At 42.5% G+C, this 23592-nt stretch overlaps 1 protein-coding gene across 7 annotated transcripts in view; it reads left to right on the top strand.

The window, feature by feature from the left end:
* The window catches only part of PHLDB2 (pleckstrin homology like domain family B member 2), a 70520-nt gene that overhangs the window by 18396 nt on the left and 28532 nt on the right, over positions 1-23592 (top strand). For 4 of the 7 annotated variants that reach the window (XM_075767784.1, XM_075767773.1, XM_075767801.1 and 1 more), the window contains 4 exons: positions 6517-6900; positions 9214-9357; positions 10225-10362; positions 21088-21216. In XM_075767784.1, coding sequence (XP_075623899.1) covers positions 6517-6900; positions 9214-9357; positions 10225-10362; positions 21088-21216 — 795 coding nt within the window. The remainder of the gene's footprint in view (positions 1-6516; positions 6901-9213; positions 9358-10224; positions 10363-21087; positions 21217-23592) is intronic. The other 3 variants (XM_075767794.1, XM_075767809.1, XM_075767825.1) reach the window with 1 other exon arrangement.

Here is a 23592-nt window from a genome sequence, read left to right on the forward strand (position 1 = left end):
GGGGGGGGCTGGCAGGCTCAGCACGCCCCAACCAAGCACCTGCGCCGCCTCCAAGGAAAGATCTGCTGCCCGAACTGTCCTCGCGGTGCGTTTTTCAGCTCCGACACATTGCAGGCGGCACCAGGTTGTGGGGGAGTGTTGATGGGCTTGAGGGTAGGAAGGCTCTAGAGAGGGATCTGGACAGGCTGGCTGCGTGGGGCGGGACCAAGTGCCTGAGGTTCAGCAAGGCCAAGCGCCGGGTCCTGCGCTTGGGTCACCACAACCCCGTGCAAGGCTCCGGGCTGGGGGAAGAGTGGCTGGAAAGCTGCCCGGCGGAAGACAACACCCGGGGCTGCTGGTCGGTGGCTGGCTGGCCGTGAGCCGGCAGCATGCCCAGGTGGCCAAGAGCGCCTGGCTCGTATCGGAAGTAGCGTGGCCAGCAGGACTGGGGAAGGGATGGTCCCGCTGTGCTGGGCACCGCGGTGGGAGGCCGCACCTGGAGCGCCGTGTTGGGTTTTGTGCCCCTCGCGACAGGAAAGCCATGGAGGCACTGGAGCGCGCCCAAATTGGGGCAGCGAAGCTGGCGAAGGGTCTAGAGCACGAGTCTTAGGAGGAGTGGCTGAGTGAACCGGGGTGGTTTAGCGCCCGGAGGAAGGAGGCTGAGGGGAGACCTGGTGGCTCTCTCGAACTCCCTGAAAGGAGGTTGCAGCCAGGAGGCTGTTGGTCTCTTCTCCCAAGTGACAAGCGATGGGATGAGAGGCGATGGCCTCCAGTTGTGCCAGGGCAGGTTTAGATGGGCCGTGAGGAGCAACTTGTTCTTTGTCACAAGGGTTGTCGCCAGGCCCCGGAAGAGGCTGCCTGGGGAGGTGGTCGAGTCACCAGTGCTGGAGGTATTGCAAAGACCCGTGGACGTGGCGCGTGGTTGGGCTCGATGACCTGAAAGGTCTTTTCCAAGCAGAATGATTCTATGATTTAACCAGGGTTCCTGTTGCTGTCATCCCTCCAGCGTTACTGCTGAGCGCTGGGACCAGCGGCCTGTGGGAGCGGGTGGGACGGCACGAGGCTGCTCCTGGAGCTGGCACAGGTAGCGGGCTGGTGGGTCACAATCTGCTTCTGCTTCCTCTCCAGCCCAGCTGACCGGGCATTGCGTCTTGGCGTAGGGATGCTTATACAAGCTTTATACAAGTAGAAGTCAGAGTTAGCTTTTACTGAAGCTAGCCCAGGAACCTTATAAACAAGGAAAAAATTTATCACTGTGATCTAAGAATATTCAATGACATTCAGTTAGCTATTGAATTATTTTTTTTTCAAGAGGAAATCTCACTCTTTTTTTCTTATCTGAGATAAAAGCCCAACTGTGGTAGCTGCTGGAACTGAAAGGCTGTCTTTCTCTTCAGCCCGTGGGGAGGTCAGGGGTGGAACAGGACAGACAACATAGCCAGATACTAAGGCCATCTGTTTTGTTTGATACCCGCTCATTTGACTAGCACTAAACTTGATTTTTCTACTGCTGGTTTTTAGGCAGTACAATGTATTTCCTCTAGATGGTGGTAAGTACTTAAAAATTATATATGCAGTATCTGCATGACACCTTCCATATTCCAGCTGTCTGTATGGATCTGTAAACATATGCTTGTTAATGAGGTTTTACTAGATGCAGGAATTGTGCTGGGAGAGATTTCAGCTTATATGACTGATGTCTGATGAGCAATAATAATATCATTCAAGGTGCTTATTCCATAGTCCACTTTTGCACAGTCAGAAGAGCATTGAATTTCATTAAGTTTATTCAGCAAGCAGGAAATAATACCAAATATCCCTGTGCCTGGTTTGCATTGATGCATTACAATTTAGTAAGATGTGCTCATGTGAGGGGAAAATGAAATGAAAATATTTTAGAATTTTCAAGGTGGTACTGCTTTAAAATTATGGTTAATAGAGTTTATGTAAATCTCCCATACAGCTTGGAAAAAACTCATATACAGGTTTTATAAATTTATATTGGCACTATGTCTTTTTATAGACCTTTTAAACATAAAGTACCCAAGCTGTATGTAAAAGTGTAAGTGACTTACGTCCTACAGGAACCCCGGCCAAGTAGACAAAGGCTCAATCAAGGTAATTTTCCCACCACTAGTATTTGACAGTCTCTATAGTGTTGCAGAATAGCTACTTAAGATTAATTTAGTTTGGTAAATGAACAAGTGTTGTATAATAGGATAAAAACCCCCTGCGGAATATAACTAATACTGATGACTCCGTAAATTTTCAGGAATATTCAGTTTTAATTGTGTTCCAAAACATTTCTGTGCGATCTCCAATAAATCAAAGCATGGATTACATATACTTAATTTTGGCAGCTCTATGTTTTATGCAATTGAACAGTATGGGCCAGGAAGAAATCCATTTCAGGAGACCTGTTCTCATTTACGGAACTTAAGTACTGCACTGGAGCTCTAGTCTTCAGGCTCCTGCCCTCAGCATGATTTGAAAAGGAGCATCAGCAGTACCGCAGGGGCAAAAGGGCACTGCTCTGAAGCACACTGTTATTTTGGAAGCTGATGGCATTTCCTCAGGAGCCAAATACGTGCCTGCAGATACAGGAGCTAATTCTGCAGGAAGTCGCCTGCTCGGTTCCTCCCTGGAGGCTGGCTCTACTCCGTGCCACTGATCTCTTCTGCTTTTACTGGTCCGTTTCCCTGTGCCAGTGCTGGGAAGGTAAGGACGAGGCGTGCCAGCCTGGTCCCTGCACCCGGTGCTCTGCCCTGCGCTGAGGTGGTCTCGCTGCGGCGCTTCTCCGTGCGGGTGCCTCTGCCGTGGAAGGCTGCCTGCGCGTCGCCCGTGAGAGACGGACGTGAAATCTGGGCGCTTTTTCTGAATTCTTTGCTGCTAGCTGTAACCTCAGAGCCAGAAGACTAACTATAGCAAAACAAGGACTTAAAATGAGAAAATAAATGAGGCTGGAGTGAGAAACTGGTGCAAACTGGAGGGAAGGGGAAGAACAGGTGATGAGCTGTTCTCGGACGCAGTTCAAGTCTAGCTTTGAAATAAGCTTCTCTGTATTTGACAGGTGTGCAATCACCAGCTCCTTAGAAATTGCAAGAAGGAAAAAGAAACCTTTCTCCTGCCTCTTGTCTGTGGGGTACTGAATGTATTTGTTAGAAAGAAAGTTTGGGGAGTTTCTGCCTCTCTCTTCCACAGTCTTTCTGTCTCTTTCCCCCCATCCTTTTTGAGTAGCTGCTGCTCTAAGCTTTTGCTCTGAAGCTGGTTGTTTGCCTGACAGTGAGGTTTTTTTAAGAGCAATGGTGGAAAAGTGCTGTTCTTTGGTATCTGAAAAGAGCAACAGCCTCTTCTGTGGCAAAGGGAGCCCTGGCTGCACGGATTAGCCATAATTTTTTTGTGATCACAAACGATAGACTGCACATGTATTTTTAATAAAATCTGGGGTTATCCAGTTCTTAATGGCACTTATCTAAAAAGCTTCCTGCTTGCCATAGCTGCTAAACCAAGTCTTGCTTTGATATCTAGATATAGCCTCTACGCATTTGTAAAATTCATGTACATGACATGAAGCAGATGAACAAATCCAGGAATCACTGACATCTGTGACTGCTGTTAAAAAAAGTGGGAGCTATTTATCTCTGCTATTTTGGAATATTTTTCTTTACAGTGTGCTGGAGATGTCTCTTAATGTCATTGTTAATCCATAACAGAGGGAGGTTATTAGCCCCTTATCACACCCTTCTCCTTCAGCACCTAAATTTGCAGCCATCCGTAGGTGGTGAGTAGCTTTGTCAAAGCGAGGAGTGGTGAAACCGCTCATGCAGAAAGTGCACAAGACCTGTGTACCCCTTTTCGTAGCAGGTAAGAGATCCACTGAAAACACATGGAGATGTTTGTCTGTTAGGAAGTTTTATGGGCAAATACACTGAAAGGCTTACAAGGCTTGATTCAATACCCCTCCCTCCCACCAGACCTAATTTAAAACTAATTTCTGTCTTTTGACATACTTTTTTTTTCCCTCTGCTGTGTTCAGCATCACAAATAACTTCTGTGGTTATTTCTTGCAAAATTATTGACTGGATTTTCCGTGTGCTACTGCTTTTGCACTTTTTATTGCAGGGGTACTTTCCTAGCTCGCTGCTTGACTCAGAAATTTGTGCTGGAAACAGTTAAATGCAGGTGTGCTGGAGCTGGAATGAGTTGGCTGAGATGATGAGAATAGAGCGTATAAAATAACCACAGAGCTTCCTGTCCGTAAGCCCCTCGGCACATGTCAAAATTAGAAGTGAGAGATATCGGTATTTCTGTAATGTGTCTGAACGTTCATCAGGAATTTTTTGAAGACTGGCAGAGGTTTTCCTGCAATTTTTAAGCTTTCCTGAGCATCTGAGACTTGGGGACAAAAGAATCCTTCTTTTTTTTTTTTTTTTCTTTTTCTGACTGCTCAGCAAAGAGCAGGTTTGCATGAGAGCCCCTTTACCTGAGTGCTTAGGCTAGGATGAGCAGCGGCTATGCTTTGAAATTTGCCATTTCCTATTATTATTATTGAAGGGATGGAGGCTTGGGGTAACCTGATATACCCTGTTGTTGCAGGGAAGGATGGAACTTCATGTCCTGATGTCATGTTTCCCGTCTATAACCATTATGATGACCGTATGAAAGGGCCAGGCCCGGTGCTGTGACAACAGGGAGAGCTGCATAATTACCGGCGATCCCAGCCAGCGCTTGCACAGCGCTTTAGGAATTGGGTTGCGTGGCCAAAAGACTTAGTAAGAGGGAGGATAGTGGCATTGGAGGGGTAAGGGAAGAGGCTTAGGGTCTGGCAGTGGTTGCCTGGAGGGAACAAGGCTTTGGGGAGTTATAATTATGTCGATCGTTTGGGGTTGAAGGATGTCTGCAGAATCTGCCGGACCCATTTCATGGAAAATGCAAGCTTGCAATTGCTGCACCGCAGCTGCCCCGGGCTCCGTTATTTAGCGGCTCGTCTCTGCTGGTGCCGTTACAGGGGGCTTCAGAGGAAACCTGCAGTGGGAACCTGGGAATAAGCTACCTGAAGGCAAAACTTCTGTCTCGTGGTGCTCTCTCGGTTGGGTAGTGCTGGGAAACGGATGGGTTCTCCAGCTCAGACATGCAGGTCTTAACTGCGGGTGATGTGAACGCGTTGTGCATACAACCGAGTAGTTTCTTGGTAGCTGTATAAAAGGCTGGGTGCTTGTAAACTGGTGTTAAATTTTCATAAAACTCCAATGGCTTGTTGCAGGGAAAGGGCAGGCAATGCATTGCCCAAGCAGCTTTGCTTGATCCTTGTTATCACTGTCAGAAATTGCTGCTTTGCAAATCCTGTTTGCAAACGTAATGCCAGGTAGAGCTTGGAAAGTGGTCTGCGGTGATTCCTGGGGAAGGAGGCTGAGGATTTGGGGGTTTTAGCTTGCGTTTTAAATACTACTAAAAATAAGAAGGGTTTCCTAGAAATCAGAAATGAGATCATTAGTGAAGGTATTAATGCTAAGCATGGAACTCTCACAGTGGTCTTTTTTCTCAGCAGAATTTTCAATAGGCTTATGGTAAGCAATTTTTTATTTACACTATTTTTTTCTTTAGCAAAAGAAATATGAAATTACATAAAAGCATTACCTCTTAAAAATGAAAAGGTAAAAAAAAATAATCTGAAATAGAAGATACAGGAAGCTATGCATAGACTGAAATAAAACAAATACAGCTTTCTGATACTTTTTGTAAAGTATCATAGAGATCTAGAAATCCTTCATGAATTAAATGTTTATAGCAATTTGAGGCACATCAGGTCAAACTGGCACAGCTATTCAGATTCTCAAGTTTAAAATGTTAGTATGAATCCACAGGGAATTTGAGTTAACTGGCAAATAAAGATTTCCCCCACTTCTGTGCATTTGACATATGTTGTATTTTAGATGTGATGCCTCATTTTTCTGTTAATGCTCCTAAACCTGTGTGTTTCAAAGTGTGGACCAATTCTCTCCCAAAAAAGGGAATCAAAGTGAGCAAAACAGAAAATCCAAAAAAGTCAGGAATGAGTGAGTTCATGGAAAATCTGTGCAATATTTTGCAGCTTGGTAGGAGTATACTGTAAGTGTAAAGTGGAACAATTAGTGATTTATACAGTGAGCTCACCAGATGTGTACATACAAATGGGGTATGGTTACAACAACCTGAATACACAACATTAATATTAAACTTTTGCTACACTGGAAAGAGAAACAAGTATTAGGAAATCTTATTTAAGTAGCTATTAATTTCTGTGAAATGTACTTCTAATTGTTCTTCCATGTTAACTTTGATTCTTCATCTTGCGCTGTCATTTATTTATGTGTATATATACTTATGCATATCCGTTGATTATCTCTAAGTGCTAGAGACATACATGGAACTGGAGGACTTTAATCCTTCACTCTAAAAACAGGCAAACAAAAAAAAAGCAAACTTTTTAAACTCCATCTTTACTCTTTACTTTGGCTCACATGTGATGCTTAGTGCTATTATCTTTTTTTAAACTAGGAACGACAGCGGCTGGAGACAATCCTCAATCTGTGTGCAGAGTACTCCAAATCTGACAGCGACCCCGCTGCAACTACAACAGTTGCTGATGTTCAAAAAATTAACAAAGAACTCGAAAAACTTCAGCTTTCCGACGAGGATTCGGTGTTCGAAGACTCCCAGATGAATCTGGAAATGAGGTTCAGAAGCCACTTGAAATCATCTGCAAGCGATTCGGATTTCTCGGAGCTGAGCAACCACAGTCGCAGCACTGCTGCTTTCCTCTCCTCTAGAGGGTTGAGAGCCGACGAGCACTTCAACGAAAGCGCGAAGCCTCCACCCTTCGCTGCTCCCGGCTTCCTGAAGGATGCCACTGAGTCGTCCTACCTAAGCATCACACCAAAGGTAACACTCTGTAGGAGGACAGAGTACAGTCCAGGCTTGGCTGCTTGAAATCCTTCTGTAGGAGTTGGCTGTCCTGGCAGGGGCCGCAGTTGGGATGACTTAGGTGTGAGAATTCATCACAGAGCTTATATGACTTAGCAGCCAGCAAATGATTATTTCATTTCTGTAGAAGCTATTAGTACTAGAAGGTTTTTGGGGTTTGTTTTTTAATTTTTTTTTTCCAAAGGGATGTAAAGTTCAGGAAAAGTTTTAATATTTTCTGAGGGAGAAGAATTTGCTTGAACAATTATAGTTATTTAAATAAGGAAGGTTTCAGGAACCCTGCTTAGCACCGTGCTGGGATGCAGGAGGGAAAGGAAGCTCTGCCGTCTTCTCGCAACCCGAGGCTGCAGTCTTCTGTAAGAGGAGGATGTTTTCTCATGGGCAAACCAGAACAGTCGCATGGGATGTGAAGAGGAGTTGCCTGAGCCAAATTTACTGTCCTGTCTCCTTTCCCGGGGCTGGACCTGAGCCACTTGTCAAACCAGCTGCTGCCTCTCCTGGGGCGCGCGGCGGCAGCCAGCCTCCTGCTGCTCTAACCCAATTCCTGCCTTTAATGAGCTGCAGCTCCTTCCCTGTGTATTTCAAACTGCTGTTTTGTTACTAAAGGGAAACTGGCCTTTAAAAATCGAGCTAACAGCATTCCTAACCATTTCCTTCAGCTAGGGCAGCAGCAGCCTCCTCCGGGCTGGGGCAGGGGGCTTTTGTCAGCTCGGGTCAGTGCCTAAACTCTGGAGTGCCAGAGCAGCCGTGCAGCAAATCCCGGTGACAGGCAGTGTGTTAAATAACTATATCCAAGAGTTAGAATCAGGAGCATAGTAAGACCAAGCAAAGCCATAAAAGCAGGTTTCTGTTTAACAAATTCACGCCTTCAAAATACTTTGTCTTCTTTTTACTGCTATTTACACACTGTATAAGCTTCAGCACGTTTATACACCTAATGTGAAGTGTATTTAACCTCTGCTTAACTTACTTACGTCTTTATAGTCAGCAGAAGCGTGTACGTGTAGAAGAAGAGAGAAGTGTGATAAAAAAACCTTTTATCTTATAAAGGGGTATCTCTCTGGAAATCTGTCTGCCAAGTTTTTTTTGGTGTGAAATTATGTTGAACACAAACATGCTGTTACAGCTTTACCAGGTCTTTCTGTGTTGAAAAGGTAGTAAGACATTTCATTTACAAGTTACTGTGGTCTTGCATTTGTTGCTTTCTTCATGCAAGTCAGAGATCCTATTTTAAATCCTTATTAGGAAGTTGAAATCGAAGATGTTATGTCAGCGTTATCCAAACAGGATACCGGAAAAAAGAGGCTTTCCTGCTAGGATTACTAACGTTAATGAGGGAATACCGTTCATTCATTCATTGTAAAGGGTTCTGCTAAGCCTGGAGAAAAGCAATAACAAGCAACTGTGTTAATGAAACGCAGCTCATTGTTTTAAAACATGGAGATCGGCTTTGTTCAGGCTAAAATGCCTGCCCTGAGAAGAGCCATTCAGTGGCTGAGCTGAGCCTCCTTTGAGCAAGGCCACGTGGTCCCATGGCTAACGCGGAGCCCCGCGCGCAGCCCACGTCTAGTTCTGACTGGGGACAATGAGCGAGCAGCCTTACCACGCTAATTGGATCGCGAGCCCCTGGGGTCAGGTGAATGTGAAGGCTACATTTGAAACTCAGTACTCTTTGATCTAGCCTTTGCTGGTATAAGATCACAGGTATTTTCTTAATAATGTTTAATTCTTGGCACGGTTATCTAGTAAGTGAATGGCAATGAGAAGAGCGATGTTAAGGATACTGCTTCCTTGGGGCTAACTGGGGAGACAGAACCAACTTTCATCCGTATTATTGGCCATCTTAATGGCTGGTTACAAAAACATCCTCTCCTGCCTCCTGGCTTTTATTATATGAACAGCTGAAATTTACATAAAAAGCATCTTCATCTATTTGTGTTATTTTTAGAAGGGAAAACCTGGATTTTTACAACCTAAACAGCACAGCATGTAAAGTATTTTCAAAGGTTAGGTTTTAATAATTCCTGTAGCATGAATAGTATTTACTGTTAAGTACAGTATTTACTGCCAATGCCTGGAAGCAAAGTATCATGTTTGTTTCTCTTGTACACCTTCTAAATATAGAAATAGCAATATAGTAGATATGAAATAGGTAACACATTCAAAACCAGCAGTACAGTACTTGTCTAAAATGAACACAATATGAAAGGGGGGAGGAAAAATGATGTTTAACTCTTGTTCTAATGAACCTCTTGTAACGTGCAACTGCAGATACCAGAATGCACAAGTGATGAGCAAAGAGGGCAGGAGCTTGGTCGACTGGAGGAGGAGCGCATAGTCATACTCAATAACTTGGAAGAACTTGAGCAGAAGATCAAAGATTTAAATGACCAGATGGATGAATCCTCAAGAGAGGTATGACATATGTTTTGGTTTTAAATGTCTGGTTAGGTATGTCCAAGTAGCATAAGTACTTGCTGAAGGGTTCAGCAAGTACACAGGGAACTCATGGATGTATGTAGCCTTCGTATTCTGTACTTTTTCATCAGAATTAGGCACAGAATAACAGATCTGGCAGTCTCCTACTATGAAAGTTATTTTTCCCCAGCAAGGAGATGGATTTGATGCTCAGATTAGCCTTTCCCAGCTGTAGCCATTATACCCCTAAGCGGAATTAGAACAGTCTTGCTTGTTGAATGGTCACTCAATTGATCTAAATACCTTGTGTCACTTGGGAGTTTTATGGTGGTATCTCCTGTGGCCGTTTAAAGAGAAAGGAGGTGAGGCAACTTCCTTTCAAGCCTCCTTGGCTTTATGGTGGCAAGGGTATGTTGGCACTCTCTTCACTTCTGGAATCTCACAGTTGCAGACTAAGCTGGCCAGGCATTTGGGTTGTGCTGGCTCCAATTATCAGCGACAGGAAAGAAACAGCTGTTCCAGAAGGGTTTCCTATGGATCCTGGGCACAGAGAGCCGGTACAGTATCGCAACAGGAGGAAGCACAGGGGAGAAGTGTTAGAAAAGAAAAAGTTTTGGAAAAAAGAATCTTCAAACTTTATTTTGCAGTATTTTATGTTGCAGTTTTACTTTTTCTCAGATTTGTGATCTCTTTTTAAACTTTCTTTTGTGGCAGTAAAACCTAATTTTTATTTTTATTTTCTTTTTAAAATGTTTCTCTGTTGTGAATAATCGCCAGCTCACTCCCCTTCCCCTAGAAAATAATATGTATCAAGATTTTTTTCTTAATCATGGACTGCTTCTGAAAAATGTTTTGTGTTTCTAGTTGGATATGGAATGTGCCCTTTTGGATGGGGAACAGAAATCTGAAACAACAGAGCTGCTGAAAGAGAAGGAAATTTTGGATCATCTAAACAGAAAAATAGCCGAGCTGGAGAGAAATGTTATTGGTGAAAAGACAAAGGTAATTGACTTACTTAGCTAGCTGTGTGCTCTATTCCCCTTGATCTTCAAAATACATTTATATGATTAGCATATTGATGGAGGTTATTTTATGAAGTACTGTCTATAAGTAAATTTGCTTGATAAATATAGAAGGAAAAAAAAGCTGTCTCACTATTATCTCCCTGTAACAGTCTTGTTTCCAAAGATATACTTGACAAGCAAAATACAGTACGTTTAAGTTAAAAGACCTGATCTACTGTGAAGGTATTTTTGATTAATAAAAAATCCATATGGGGCTTGCATTTGGGTTATCTGTTGTTTAAAAGAACAGTATTAATTTAACTGTTCTACTGCCCTCCACTTTAGGTTATGTATTTTGAATTAAAAAAAAAAATCCTTTCTCAGCAAAGGAATAGAAGCAAGCTGTCATTTCAGAAGATGTCTTTATCTATTGTTACATAGAATGATATATGAGACGTCTGTCAAGTACATAATTTTAAAGTAGTTTGGTTTATATTTTTGCCGACCGACTGACAAATTTTAGTACTGTAAACGTTCTCTCTGTGATTAAGTCCAAGGAATTAATTAGTTTTCCTATACAGTCAGATACTTAATTGCGCTCAGATACGCAGCAAATATATATATAAGCATACATTTGCAAAATAGGATAGCACTATAGTAAGATTTTAAGTACAGAAATGGAAAGTGCCTGCAAGATGAAGCTGTCCCCCTCAAACCAGGGAGCGCTGGTTCCCTCCAGCAGACTCTCTGGCATCTCCAGGCGGGCAGTTCCCTTCTCCACGAGGATGTGCCATGGCCAATAATATCTCAAGGTCATGAAGTTTTCCAGGGCTTTCAGCCAGTAATGTTTCCTTTTCAAATTTCATCCTCTACCTCATAATTTAAACCTGTCACTTGTGGAAATACTCTAGCTAGTCTCTCCCCTTCTTTTTTTAAGCTTTCCAGAAATATCTGAAAGTCTTCTGCATTTTTTTGCTTAGACAAGCTGCACGTTTTTAGCTCTTTCATGGTTCCCATTTAATTCACGCCTTACAGCTTGCATTGGTTTTTTTCTGAGCTTTTGGTCTTCAATTCCTGCCTAACTTCTTATGAGCCTGAATGCTGTTTTGCAGCTGTACCCATCAAACCTCTGTCTGAGAAGGAGAATGGTGCTCCCGCCTCTCTGCCCTGTGGAATGACAGTGCACGTCCAGTTTAAGCTTCAACTTTCTTGCACTTTCCTGCCTGCGCTTTTCTTTGTTCTCATGTACCCCTCAGTGGTACTTCAGCTTTTGGTGTTGTCCATGGAACATGTTTCATACTTGGTTTTTAGTATAAAGATGGGTTTAAAATTGGTAACAGCAGATAGGGTGGTACAGATATCCTCCAAAAGGATGCTGCTAGAAGAATTGGTTATTAACAAATAACATATCCAGAAATTCAAGAGATCTTTTGCCTTTTATATTATTATTATTTATATTATTGTTCTCTAGTAGCCTCAAAGTTCAGTGAAACTAATGGAAATTATACTAAAACCTGTAGGTTGTTTCAATTTCCTTGCAATCATATGATGGAAATTAACATGTAACAGTCAGAAAATTAAAATGCCAGGTCTAGTTTAAATTTTCAGTTGAACTGAAACATGGAAAGCAGCCTAGAAAAAGCACTTCTGTTGTTTAAACAGCAAGTTGACTCAAAACATGAAGCATGCTGCTAGTCAGATCAGTTACAATATTTTAGTTGTCTTTTCTTTTGTGTTCCTTTTTTTTTTTAAACAAACAAACAAACAAAAAACGCAGCTGTGAATGTGTGCTCTAGACTTAAAGCGATGGCTCAGTTATTTCTACAAAGGTAATTTCAGTATTAAACTCTAGGAGAGCCCACAGGTTTTGTTCTGGAAGATGTCTGAAAGCATTGCAAAAAAGTGAAAGTTTAAAAAAGGAATGGGAGACAAGCTTCTGTAAACAGGCAAAATATTAAATCACAGCTGAAGTGTTCTGGAGAAAGTAGTGTCAGCCAGCAAAACAGATGGCGCTGATCATGTCGGCAAATAAAAGTTCTGGCTGACTTGAAACAGCAGCGTTTCTTACAGCTTGGTTTGTGCGTCTGTATGCTAAAGGTTGCAGCCCTGCAGATCTGATGCAAGATAGGCAACATCTTGGCTCTGTAGTAGCACAGGATCAACCCCCCCCAGAAAAGGCGTGCTCGGGTGGAGACGGTAGGTGGTCCTTTTTGCTGAAATAATTTGAAACTTAGGACCTTCTCAACAGAACTAAGGCTCAGGTTTTGGCCAGTAGTTGCCACCCTGCTGATGGTACTTTTTGTGTTGTTTCTTGCAAGAACAAGTGTCCCAGTGTCCACCCAGCAGTCACAGTTTCTTCTGGTTGCCTGAATATTTCACCTCTGATAATACCAGTGGTCTTGGGTTTGGTGGTACTTCCCAGCAAGAAGCTGTCAGGTGCGTTCACTTGGACAGCGGTTACATTACTGTCAGGGTAAGGGGGTGATATCTGACTACACCGCATGGTGTCGTCTTGAGGCGAGAGGGAGAGTTAATTTCACTCACAAAAGGATGGCAGGGTGTTAGTGCTGTACGTGATGGCACTTGTCTCTGGAGCAACTTGAGCGTCTCCTGGAATTTGCCACGGATCTCGGCACCTGTTTGACAGGAAACCCCTGCCTGGTGGTGTTTCGTCTTTACCCGTGCACCTGTTTGAAAAACTTGTGAAATTCTTAAAAAGAGAGATCATAAACTACAACCTAATTATTGGGCAATGTTAGGTACTTGAAATAGACTGTAGGTGGAAGCCCTTGTACTACTTTCTACCCAATTCTTTGATTTTTTTTTTTTTTTTTTAATTTTTTAATGCCTTGTGCACAATTCATTTAGATGAGGACACAAAGTTTTGCCAACTTTTGCACAGTTTCAAAGCCACAGTTTCTAGCCCTTGTGAGGCAGAGAATTGACTGGAAAAGACAATTGAAGGCAGGAGAGTTGTGAGTTTAGTTTTGGGCTTGCCGCTGTGCTCTTTGCTGTGGTACAATGTCTCTGTGTCCCAACACCTTGCTTGTAAATCAGGAATGGATTTTGCAAGTGGGTTTGTATGTTATATGGTACACTGCGTTATGTGGTACGCTGCATTCTGATCTCGTTTGAGTCCCGTGCTCAGCCCTACCTGAACACGTGGTGGGACTAATGGTGAGGAAGAATGAATTAATTGGTGGGAAAGATGATGTAGCGCACACCCTGTAGTGAGTTGAAGGCATTTGCCTTGCTTTCGTGAGTATGCCGCTACGTACGTTGTAAAGAGCAAAGCGATTAGTGTTGACTTAATCAGGTTTTGGAAATAAGAGTCATGAGTGGTTGCTGTTTGGAAAAGAAGATGACTGTGTCTTTCAGCACTGCTGCAGAACTGCAGGTAATTCTGGCTGTGGTGCATCTCTGCCAGGCAGAAGTCCTGACAGGACTCTGTTGTCCTGGCTGGGGTAGCTGCTCCCAGAGCTGGGAAATGGGAACGCTGTTTGGCATGGCCTGTGCTTTCAGCTATACTGGGAATCGTGTTGGTGTATGGAGGAAGGTCTAGCTTTGCCTCCATGGTCGTGCTTCTTGAGCACAGCTTAAAATCATCTCATTCATTTGTTCTTTCTTTCTTTTTTTTTTTTTTTTAACTACCATGCTCTGCATATTTGGGTGTATCCACAGAAAAAGATGACCAACTATGTATTTGCATAGCAGCATTTAAGCTATTAATTGCAAGTTCCGGTTACACAGGGACAGCCCTGATAAGTCACTAGTAACACAATTTGCCAGATGTAGCTTGAAGGTCTCCAGGAAAGAGCTTTGCTGCAAGTATTGACAAAATCACTTTGAGCGCAGCGCTCTCTGGAGACAGCCAAGCTGGGCAGTACCCAGAAATGAGCAAGCAGGTGAGCCATCTCCCTTTTTCCCTGCCACCCGACCTGGCTTTCTGTAATTACCGTGGCAGTCATTCATCTTACCGCGCTGTAGGTGTACGATAATGACGCTATTGTTTCAAGTGGAGGAGCGCCTCAGGTCCCCGGTGCTATTTACAATTATGACTCCCTCCCAATGACTCTTCGCTCACGAGACTTAGTTCAGGATTGACGCTTGTCTGTAAGGAAGTTGAAGAAAATTGTATTTACCCAGTTGGACATAATCCCGATTTGCAAAGTACTTTCTTTTCATACAGTGCTTCCTTAGTCTGTGCAGTTTTAAAACATGTGGTCTAGCATATGTAGAGAAGGATGCTTAGTGATTCGCCATGCCTGATGTCTCCAAGTTAAAACCATGAGGTTGAAAGTGACAACGTAGCTGGGGAAAGAAAGAATAGGTCAGTCAGCATGAATAAACAGGAATAACTGAAACTGAGTAATGAATTCTGCAGAAGTGCTGTGGGAGGTAATCATAGCTAAATGGGAGTTTTGGCAGAGAGTTTCAAAACAATTATTTATGCAAAGGTTTAGACTGCTTTTTAGGAGAGGGAGGTTATTCTTCTTTTTTCTGGAGGAACTTTTCCTTATGTCATGGTGGAAATACGTATTCTGGGACTCTTTCATCAAACTGGGTTTCCGGTTCCTTTTTGAGAGCAGAAATCAGGAGCAGCTGGTAGTGGATAACTCATATTTTTTTGGAATACATTTAATTTTGTCCGCAACCTTTTGTGGAAATATTTTTCAGTCGTTAACAAAATATCCCAAGCATGCCAAAACATTTGAAGCTTTGCCTCTTGGCTAAATTAGTACTGCAAAGACTTGCACAAATTAAGCCCAGGAAAGAGCAGCTGTCTGATGAGCCATACAAAGGGGGACACCAGCAATCAAAGTTAAATATACTGGTGGTCTCTCCTTAGTCCTTACTCTTCTGAATTCAAAATTCTTGCTGTTTTGTTTGTTTGGGTTTTTTTATCCTGATGAATCTGACAAATATATGCCTTATAGCATAGCCTTTTAAATCTTTCCTGGTCAGATTCCAGTTGAGCAAGATGTAAACAAGTGTTATAAATGGATGGATTATTGTGTCTATAACATAATTAACCTCCTTAAGACCAGATACACAAGATTAAGTATTCTGAGAAATACTTACATCCACTGGAGATATCCACATAAGGATATCCTGTAGAGAGAACGCTAATGAGGAAAAAGATGATTATGAAGACTCAAGCATGAAAATCTGAATTCACAAGCTTTCTTCTAGTCATGAGGGAAATAGCAGAATGGGTTGTACTGCTAAGGGAAATCCTTTTATTGTTATCTAGATGTCGAAGACTATACAGAATTTTGATTTTTCTCATTTGAATTTTTTTTCTTCTGGTTTGGATGATTATTTCATTTTCTTCTACATTCATGAAGGTACAGTGCTTTCTTTTGCCTCCCCACCTGTTCACTAGGACAACACATTGCAATGGTTGGAAAATGAGCTTAGAAAATCCAAAAAACTGGAGTTGTCTTATAGCAAGTTAATGTGTCCCAAACATTGTGATTTTTCTTTTTTTTTTTTTTTGTTACTTACAGCAGGGGGATTGCTTTTTAACATTAGCTTTACAGATGCATGTGAAACAAAATCATTGAGATCTCTCATACAGATGCCCTCACTGTACACATTCTGTTATGATGCATATAATAAATTAGTTACTACTTGTACAGTAAAAAGAACTATTGTGAAATACCTTCTTCTGTCATATTAGGCTCCTTTTCATCTGCTTGGTGTACTTTTTTTTTTTTTTCTTTAACAGCTTCTTTCATGAAACCCACAGGATTTAGTGACAAATAACTAAATCATGACAAGTTTTATGCTTCTGTCCTGGAAGAGATCAAGGAATGCAGGAGAGAGTGGTCTGAAAAATAGAAGAGGAGTATGTATAGTTTGTACACAGGAGGATCTGTTTCATTTCAACAGTATTTTTTCAATCAGAGTTGTATGCGGTCTGATTTGTATCAGCCATAGCATTGGAAATGCTTTCAATTTGCAAGAGCGCTGGAAGAGTTGGTGGACCTCAGGTTTAACACTTTCCCCACGTGTACTGTTTGCCCCTTTCAGCGAGTAACCACTGAAGAGCAGATAAGGTTTCCTAGCTTGCTTTCTGTTAGGGACAAGACTATTTTCTTAAAATTCATGGGAAGAGCTAGGCCAATGTTGTCAGTGAGTTGTTAAAGTCAAATTTTCCTGCTCAGCCTCTTATTCTCAAAAATGTTTTATTGACTAGACAAACTCTATAGCATTGCACCACTTCCAAGTGGAAAGGAATAATTTCTGTAGTCTGCTCTTTCTCCTCCACTTGTAGCTTTTCCAGTCCTGTTTGCAGATTATTTTGGAGAAGGGGAGGGATGTTGTTTTGCAGTGTGAAAGAGTAAAGTTTGGCTAGAGGTGAAAGCATGAAGATGAGATGGAGAAGCTTTCCAGAACAAAGAACTGTGTGTGCTTCTTGTCAGAACTCTGAGAGTTGTGAGACTAGCTGATTCCACACCGAGGGACAGAGGGTGTGTGTGAAGCCTGGTGTGGGTAATGAGATGTTGCTACCTTAAAACATGATGAGTTGCAGGTGAGTTGGACTGAGGAAGATCCTGGAATACTTTGAAAGTATAAGAGCCTGTTGGATGGGAAGGCTTTCAGGCTTTGTTTGGTTGTTTTCCCTTTGTTTATGGCTTGTAGGTTTCTTTGCTTTTCTCTTTCTTTCTGAAAATAACACATACCTGGGGTTTTTGTTGGTTTTTTTTTTTGGGGGGGGGGGGGTGTAGGAGTGGGACAGGAGGGGTGGAGGTGGAAGGCTGTAGAGTGAGCCCAACTCACCTAGCCATACAATCCATTTCACAGTGACCTGGTAAAAATGCTAGGTTTCTTGCTTTGTTTTTTTCCCAATTTTTATCTGGATTTTTGAGAAGCGTTCTCTGTTTCATCCATGTTTACTCTGACTCATTTCTGCAGTCTACCAGTTGATGCGGGAAGGTTGGTTCAGAAGGCACATAGACATGCCACTCTACAGTTTTAGCTTGCGTGCAGGAACAGAATGTGATGAATGACAATTTGAAAAGCAGGATGACTTCTCTGCAGAAGGGGTGTGGGGACCTACCGGGGTTTTAAGTAGTAATATTGATCAGACATAGGACATCCTTAGCAACAGGAGACAAAACTGAAGCAATTGGTCTTTCAGTGGTTTGCATTCTCCTAGGGCCTATGATTGTCTTGAATACTGTACTTTTATCTCCTCTGTGTCCTCATCATCTATGAGATGTGTTGGAAATATATTCTTTTTTTTTCTCTCCATTTGACCTAAAATCAGTTCTACCAGATCTAAATGTTGACTTGCTTTTGTGACCCACGTTGATGACATGATGGTCTGTGTTCATACCGTGGGCGCTCTGCTGACATCTTGTCTGTGTGTCACACGTCAATTCTTTCTACCGTCTTCCTTCACAATATTCACAAAACTGATCCAAGCTGTGCCCCAGCATCATCAAGAAACAAGTCAGTCCTGCTGCATATTCTGGCTGACCCCGAGTTCATTTAAGATGTATCTAGCGGCAGAGCATGGGGCGAGTTGGGCCGTAGGCTAAGAGCAGATGTTATGCTTTACTGAGCTGTACTTCTTTTCTCTGGAAACAGGATTTAAGAATTTGGCCAGACTACAGATAACATGACTCTGGAGTCAACGCTGGGGCTGGGAAGCAGTTATCTGCAGAGAAATGTTTAACAAGTACAAGCTCAAGCGGTTAAATGAGGATGAGCAGCTGGAGCACATGGGTTCTGTTAGCGGCTCTGCTGCTGGCTGCTCTGGAGCAAACAGCTCCAGAGCAGCCGCAGGACTGCGTCAGCTGCCTCTTGCACTTAGCTTGCAAAGTTAATAATCTTTTCCCTTCTATAGGAATTGGCCTTGAACGATTTATGGAAGGGACTGCATGAAAAAATCTGATTATTCATTTATTAATCAAAATTACTTTTGTGAATTAAATTGACTTTACCAATGCACAGTCAGACATGTCAGTGAACTTAACTCCACAGCTGCAAAACATATAATGCTTCTCACTGGTGAAAGTGATATTTCCTGTTCAGACTGCACATTTTGAAGGGAGACAGTTTGGAGGGATATTAGCACTTCCTATGCTATAAATAGACCAGATGAGTATCACTTTCAATCTCAAAAGGAGTACATTTCTAATTTCTTCAGGGAAGTAACAGTATCTCTGGCAGGTTCGTCCAAGACTTTTATACTTGCTGATGATCTCCCTGCACACACGAGACTGAACTGCTTGTTAATGAATAAGCATGCTTGTGGCACCATGTTGACATTTAGAGAACTATTAAGGGCTGATAATACCGATAATCTCAGAGAACTACTTGCTGCTTTAGATAGATATGGGGGCAGAAAAGGAAAGAGAAAAACAGTAAGGCAGGTTCAGTGCTGAATGGCCAGCAAGGCTGGAGGGGAGGGGAAGTAGGACTTCAATAAGAGACTTCCTTCAACATTACCAGTATGGATGACTCAGCAAAAAAGAATCCTGGGGACAGAGGATGAGAGGTAACCTCTCAAGACCTGCGTGATTCTCCTGCCTCTCTTCTTGGATGCCAAAGAGGGGCAACGAAGCTGGTAAAGGGTCAAGAGCACGAGTCTTAGGAGAAGCAGCTGATGCAAATGCGGTTGTTTTCTGCCTGGAGAAAAAAGTAGGGGAGGAGGACGCGGGGTGTTGGTGTTGGGGTTGGTGTTGGGAGGGGTTGGCGCAGGGCGCGGGTGCGAGCGGTGGGGCGCAGGGCGGTGTGAGAGCTGTAGGGGGCGCTGTGCGCTGTGCCGTCGGGGTGGGGATGGATCGGAGCAGAGGCCAGGTCGCGGGACGCTGGTGCGAAGGGCGGCGAGTTCGATTCCCCACCCCCCGTTTTTGCCCGCCCGGCCGCCAAGAGGGCCCCGCGCACCTTGTTTTGTCTCTTGTCCTCCGGCCCCGCCTCGGCCCCGCCTGTGCTAGCAGTGCACGGGCAGCTTTGGCTTCCCTCCTTGACAGATCCTGATGGGGAGCCGGGAGGCTCGCTGCCCTCTTGCTCTTTCGGGCCCTTGCCACGGGAGAGGGCAGGGAGGCACAGGCAGGAGGGGCGCCTGGCTGCTGGCCGGGCTCAACCCTGGGCTGCAGCAAAGGGCTCGGCAAGGCTGGCGTAGGCGAGAAAGGCAGCGCAAGGCCAAGCCGGGCTGCCCGTGGGCGCAGGTGTTTGAGTCACCAGTCCATGAGGGATTGAAAAGATCCATAGACATGGCACATACATACCTTGTGTAGTTGTGGATTTGGCAGTTCTGGGTGACATGTTGGACTGAATGACCCTTAAGTTCTTTTCTAACCTAGAGAAGTCTATGTTGTTCTTGTAAGTTTTGTGGAAAGTGTGTTCAATAGTTTGAAATTGCAAGTACCTTGTACTGGAAGGCATTTCTTGTGTGTCGTATGTGCCATTAGGGTGCTCCAGAGTGTCTGGTCGTACAGTATCTGTTGAGCCATGAATTTGTTTCTACAATTACACAGTGTTTGGGATTGGAATGTGGACAAATGATAGGATGCCATGACATTATTCAGGTGTTATTGGAGCATGGAAAATAAGCTATAATTTTTGTGTTAATACTGTTAATTTTTAATATTAAGGAGAGTTATAGATCATGCGAGAGGAGATGTGCAACTATAGAACAAGAAATAACAATTTGGAACTATACCACTGTGACTCAAGAAGTTAGCAGAGCACTGGGCTTCAGGGGCTCACTTGATTACTTATGCCTGGCATATTGGACATACTGGTTTTTTCCAGTTATTAACTGCTCAATTGTAGAAAATGCATCTGCTATGTTTGCCAGTGTAGATGCAACTAAAAGGCATTGTAAAAAGTCTTTGCACTTCAATTTATTTGTTCCCAGACTGTCTGTAGATAAGTAGTAGTCTACAAGGTAGTTTTGAGTGATCTATAACTAGTCTTCAGAGCAATGCTGCACATTAAATCATGTAGTATTTTATTTCAAAGGATTAAATGTTAAAGGCTTTTGAGAGTGATAATTAGTGCCTAGTACTGCTGCTTGAGTGGAGCAAGAGGAAAGAGGAACTAATTGGAGGAGACCAGGGAGGTTCTAACAGTCCCCTGTGATCCCCAGGAACAGGTTACAGTTCCTGTACCCTGAAGCAAATCAATTAATTTGTTAAATCATTTGGTGTTTCTGGCGCAACAGGATTTCCTGGCCAAGCTACTTCTTTATAAAGCTCTGCCTCGTTCTGTTTTTTCACTGCTTGCTAAGTGTACTTATCTGTACAGAGGCACATAGGCATGTAATTCATTCTCCTGGGAAGATCCATTTTCCCCTTACTGCCAGACTCATTTTCCATCCATTTTGCTTTCTAAAAGCTACTCTTTTCTCTCTCCTTCTTCAGTTACCTCACTAACATGGCTACCATTTCCTCTTTTTTTTGCCTTTTTCTTTTTTTTTTTCCATTAGGTGAGACAAGTGTTTGGGCAGTGGGCTTTAACGGCATCATCCAGGCATGGTTACAAAACACAGTGATGAGGGAGAGAATTAATCACTGCACTAAAATGATTAATGTTTTGTTTTGATCATTTTGCATCCCACCATTGCATTTCAACTAACAAGAGTTTTCTGTCTTTGACCTACGTGCTTCAATTGTTCATTAAGATTTTGCCACCCACTGTCATAATCACTAACAACTGCTTGGGTTTGAAGGTAATTGTGTTTATTTTCTGGTTCATGCTTCAGGAAAAATTAAAACTTGATGCTGAGAGGGAAAAACTAGAGAGGCTTCAGGAGCTTTACTCCGAGCAGAAGACGCAGCTTGATAATTGCCCTGAGTCCATGAGGGAACAATTACAGCAGCAGCTGAAGAGGGTCAGTAGCAAGTTTCAAGATCACACTAAATTTTTTATTGTTGAAGTTTTAATTTTTTTTTTTAAGTGTAACCTATTCTGTTTTACTTATCCAGTGTCTGAACATATTTGTAACTTATAATTGTTAATAGTCATGAGGGTGATTTTTTTTTTTGTGGAATGCTTGTAATAGTTAATGTGCAGGGTGGCAAGCTAGTAGAGTGCAAATGGGTGGATTAGAAATCATTCTGTGTTGAATTGGGCTACTTTCCTTTCATTAGCACCTTAGGCCTGCTGGGTGGTGTGGAAGCTGTTGTCATGTTTAGATAGACAGTGCAGTGTTGCTCTTTGTCTGTGTGAGCAAAGACAGGAGTTGAACTTTGGTCAGCGGGATCAGCCATTTTAGCAGCATTTTCATGTCACTGTTGTTTGATCCTGTTGTGTAGTCCTCCTTTGCAATGCTGTAAATGGCTGTCTCAGTTGAAGCCATGGATAACTTCTTTTTTTTTTTTTTTTTTTTCCTCCTCCCAGTACATAACTTAGCTGTTAGCCTGAACTGTGCTTTGAAAAATTAATTTTTAAGATTATACCTCTTATTTTAATAGCTTTATCTGTTCCTACATTTTCAACAGTTGTACATTGGTATAATAACCTTTGCATAAAGTCTAATTGCAACTTGATTTTATTTTGTATTATTTGTAACTGAAAGACCTACAATATTGTCTGTGAACGTACAGTTATTTTCTGTTGAAAGATTTTAGTATTTATTAATGTTAAGTGAACTCTACAGTACATATAGCTAGCTTTAGTTGGTGGGGAAATAATTTTCCAAACTTTTGCAAGCTCAAGAGGCTGTCTGAAAGACAAACTAGATTTTTTTGTTTGTTTGTTTGTTTTTGTTCTGGCTTGAGTGTTTATATTGGGACTAAGGTCTGTAGTAGCAGTGACCAAAAAAGCGCTTTTTTGCTTTATAGGAAATATTCTTTAGATTTTGGGTTATTTGTAGAATTCTATTTTGTTTTGTCAAGAAGCAAAAAGTTTAAAAGTCCAGCTTAGGAAATAACAATCTTAAATTCTTATGTAGTAATTGAGAATTTTGCTGGTTTTGGGACACTTAAGGATTTTTGTAAGTCACCTTAAAAAAAAAAAAGCAGTATGACATAATATCTCATACATATTAGATGGAAAGGCAAGCACTTCCTCTGCAGTCACATGCTTGAAAGTATTAACTCATGAGAAGTTGCAGTCTTGCTGCTGTGAGATGGTAGTAAATCCTTTTTCACTATTGACCACCAAGAGGCTTCTAGAAATCTGTTTGGTTAATTTTTAGAATTTTTTTTGTTCCTTCCAAGTTGGCTTAATAATGATTTTGGATTTGAAAGTGGGACAAAACTTGAAACGTAGGGGTGCAGTTAAATGTCCAATTAGTCCTATTGCATGTTATTCCAGGACAATTGCAGTGAAAGTTAGCTGTGGCTGCTGTGGTCAAAGCAGTTGTCGTCACTCAACTAGTGCACAGTAGCTCTCAAATGGATATTAAGCATGAGAGCAGTTATGAAATTACTGTAAGTATCATACCCAAAATAGAGAAAATACTGTCTTTCCCCAAGATAAGCCCGGTACAGGGTTAAATACCTGAGTCTGCAGCAGGTTATGTTCTGTTACTTCCCGGCCAACGCAGGTGATGAATTCCCTTATTGCTTCATCTCTGGGACTTCAGTAACTTCCTAATTTGTGCCCAGGGGAGCGGGCAGCTGATTTCACTGTAGGAGCTGCCTGCAGGGGGGGGGATGGAGTTTGGGCAGGGGTTGGCAGTGGGCAGCTGGCACACCCTGTGTGCTTCCCTGTGTCCGGAACCAAGATACGCTCTCCCTCTTGGGCAGGAAGGATGCTTCATCAGAGACTGGTGAAACCACAACCTGGGCTTGTGGAAGGCACTGAGGGAAAGCATTGACCTTCCTGATGGCTTATTAGAAGTTAATTAGCATGCTTCATCCTTCACTGTTAGTATGAAAGCACCGAAGCTCGTTTGTTCTCCTGTGCCTGGCTTTGTAGAGATACGTGTAAATGGAGGAGGAGAGTAGATGCCTGGATTCCTGCAGAGATCTGAAAAGACACTGTCCTTTGCTAGGAAATACCTTACTCTTCAGATTAAATTCTCCCAATTTTTACTGATGATGTGGGCCCATGGAGCTACCACCACATCCTGAAGTAAGGGCTGGGTTCTCTCCCGTTAAATTTTTCCAGTGCCATTACTGAAGTAATAGAGATGCAGGATAAATTTACAGTTTGGAAATCCAATATGGAAACATTGCATCTGTTGTTTGTTAATAGATTGTAAGTTACAATATTTTGATGTCAATTGTTTTAATAAAAGGGAAGGAGTATGCTTGCTACT

This window comes from Balearica regulorum, chromosome 1, assembly GCF_011004875.1.
Source record: "Balearica regulorum gibbericeps isolate bBalReg1 chromosome 1, bBalReg1.pri, whole genome shotgun sequence".
NCBI lineage: Eukaryota > Metazoa > Chordata > Aves > Gruiformes > Gruidae > Balearica > Balearica regulorum.